The sequence below is a fragment of the Psammomys obesus genome, unplaced genomic scaffold (genome assembly GCF_907164565.1).
Source record: "Psammomys obesus unplaced genomic scaffold, mPsaObe1.curated_primary_1811, whole genome shotgun sequence".
NCBI classification, from domain to species: Eukaryota; Metazoa; Chordata; class Mammalia; order Rodentia; family Muridae; genus Psammomys; species Psammomys obesus.
The window spans coordinates 27,948,522-27,950,827 of NW_026596034.1; the positions used below are offsets into that span (position 1 = coordinate 27,948,522).

The 2,306-nt window shown below is 41.8% G+C and overlaps 1 protein-coding gene across 8 annotated transcripts in view; it reads right to left on the bottom strand.

Moving 5' to 3' along the window:
• Adat1 (adenosine deaminase tRNA specific 1) overlaps positions 1-2,306 on the bottom strand; it is a 47,495-nt gene that overhangs the window by 34,930 nt on the left and 10,259 nt on the right. For all 8 annotated transcript variants that reach the window (XM_055621398.1, XM_055621395.1, XM_055621391.1 and 5 more), the window contains exon 7: positions 264-409. In XM_055621398.1, the coding sequence (XP_055477373.1) occupies positions 264-409 (146 nt within the window). The remainder of the gene's footprint in view (positions 1-263; positions 410-2,306) is intronic.

The following is a 2,306-nucleotide window of genomic DNA, read 5'->3' on the forward strand; positions in this document are numbered from 1 at the left end:
ATATATATATATATATATATATATATATATATATATATATATATATATATATATATATATATATAGTTAAATAGAATTTCTTAACTCTCAGCCATGTGGAGCAATATTCTTCTAACCTGAATACAAAGAAGGCCCAGACCCTGTCAGGATCTCACAGGGCATCTTTCAAGGATACACTGGAGTTACAGTGTCCTTGGGACAGACTGTCCCAGGGCAGTCTGTCAGAGAAGTTACTGTGGGGAAAGTCAGTCTGAATGCCTTACCTGCACCACAAGGTACGAGTCGGCCCGGACCATCAGCTCTTTTCACTTGCACTGCACAGCGGCTCTGTTCAAACAGTAAACCTGACTGCTGTATTTTCAGTTTGTGAACTCCAAAGCCTCTGGGTAAAGCCAAGACTTCCTGACACCTAAGTATAAGAGAAAATGCATTCAGCTTATGGCCTAGAGAGACTCTCATCTAACAGTAGCTCAGCATGTCCAGGCCTTAGGAGAGTCAGAAGCCGTAGTAGTTGAGTGAATTTACTTGTTCACTTACAGAGGTGGGAAGTAAAACATGCCAGAATAGAATCTATACAGTGAGAAGTTTTAGATTAAGCCAGTCGGTGATAACACATGCCTTTAATCCCAGCACTCAGGAGGCAGAGGCAGGTGAATCTCCGTCAGTTTGAGGCCAGCCTGGTCTACAGAGTGAGTTCCATCCAGGACAGGCAAGGTTATGCAGAGAAACCCTATCTCAAAAAACAAACAAACAAACTGCAACAACAAAATGACTCTAAAAATGTATTAGGAGGACCTGGAAGCTCTGATTCTCCTGATTCCGACTCCCAAGTGCTGGGATTACAGATGTACACTACAACCCACCTTGTTTTATGAGGTGCTGGGGATCAAACAGAGAGCCTTATATGCCTGCCAGCAAGCAATCTGCCAACTGAGCTATATCCCCAAGCCCAGCAGGAACTTTATGGCTTGAAAAAGTTCCCATCCTACTGGTCTGAGACATAACTAAAAATTGTAAATATCCTTAGTGGTGCCAGAGATCTCAAACTTCATTCTTCATTTGAGAAACTTACACTTTACCTTGTTCACATAGGCTTCCTAGGAAATCCTTCAAACAGAACCCACACTAAAATTATCCCATACTATAAAAGTTCTTGGGCCTGAGAGATGGTTCAGAGGTTAAGAGTACTTGTTGCTTTTCCAGAGGTTCTGGGTTCAGTTCCCAGCAACCACATATAATATATGTAAGCAGATCAGCTGTTCACAACCATCTATAACGAGATCTGGTGCCCTCTTCTGGAATGCAGGTGTACATGCAGGCAGAACACTGTATATATAATAAATAAATAAATCTTTTTTTTTTTTTTAAGTTTCTTTCCTCCTCTTCTGAATAAGCCAGGTGCTCACATGATGCAACTCAAATGCACAGATGGAAACTTCAAATCTCTCCATTCCAGGTCCTCTCTAGCCCAGTAACCACCAACCTACCATTGATCACTATAGACTTGCCTTTGGTGGTCATTTCACATCAGTGGGATCAAACTTGTATGGCTTATTTCATTAGCATGGTATGTATTTTAATCGTTCACTCATTTTTTTTTTCTCCCCAGAGGCTGGATCTCACGTAGCCCAGGTTAGCTTGAACTTACTGTAACTTCTGGTCTTCCAATCCAAGTGCTGGGATTACAGGCTGAGTGCCACCATGTTTGGTACTTGCAGTGAATGGTATTTGCTTGTTTAAATACACTACTTTTTGTCTGTTTGCTTTTAAAGACAGGAGCTCACCGTGTAGCCCTGGCTGTCCTGGCACTCACTATATGGACCAGGGTGGCTCAGAGCTCACAGAGATCCACCTGCCTCTGTCTCTCTGCCCAGATATACACAGTATCTTTATTCATTTATCCACTGATAGGCATTTGGGCTGCTTCCATTTGTGGCTATTCCAACATGCTGCTATATACATCTGTGTGTATGTTTTAATGGGAATGTACATTTTCACTTCTTTTGGGTGCATGCCTAGGACTGGGAACGCTAGGTTCTGTCTGTCTTTTGGAATCTGCTTCCCAGGCTATATGTCCCCATGATACCTCTCTTTACTACAGCACACACTAGGATGCATAGGCATCTTTACCATTTATTTATTTGAGACAGGGTCTTTGTTTATTTTGCTAAGATTTAGAATCTTGCTATGTAGCCTAGACTGGCTTTGAACCTGGATCCCTCTATAAAATTTCCAGAGTACTGGATTTAAATAAAAAATACACACACACACACACACACACACACACACACACACACACACACACA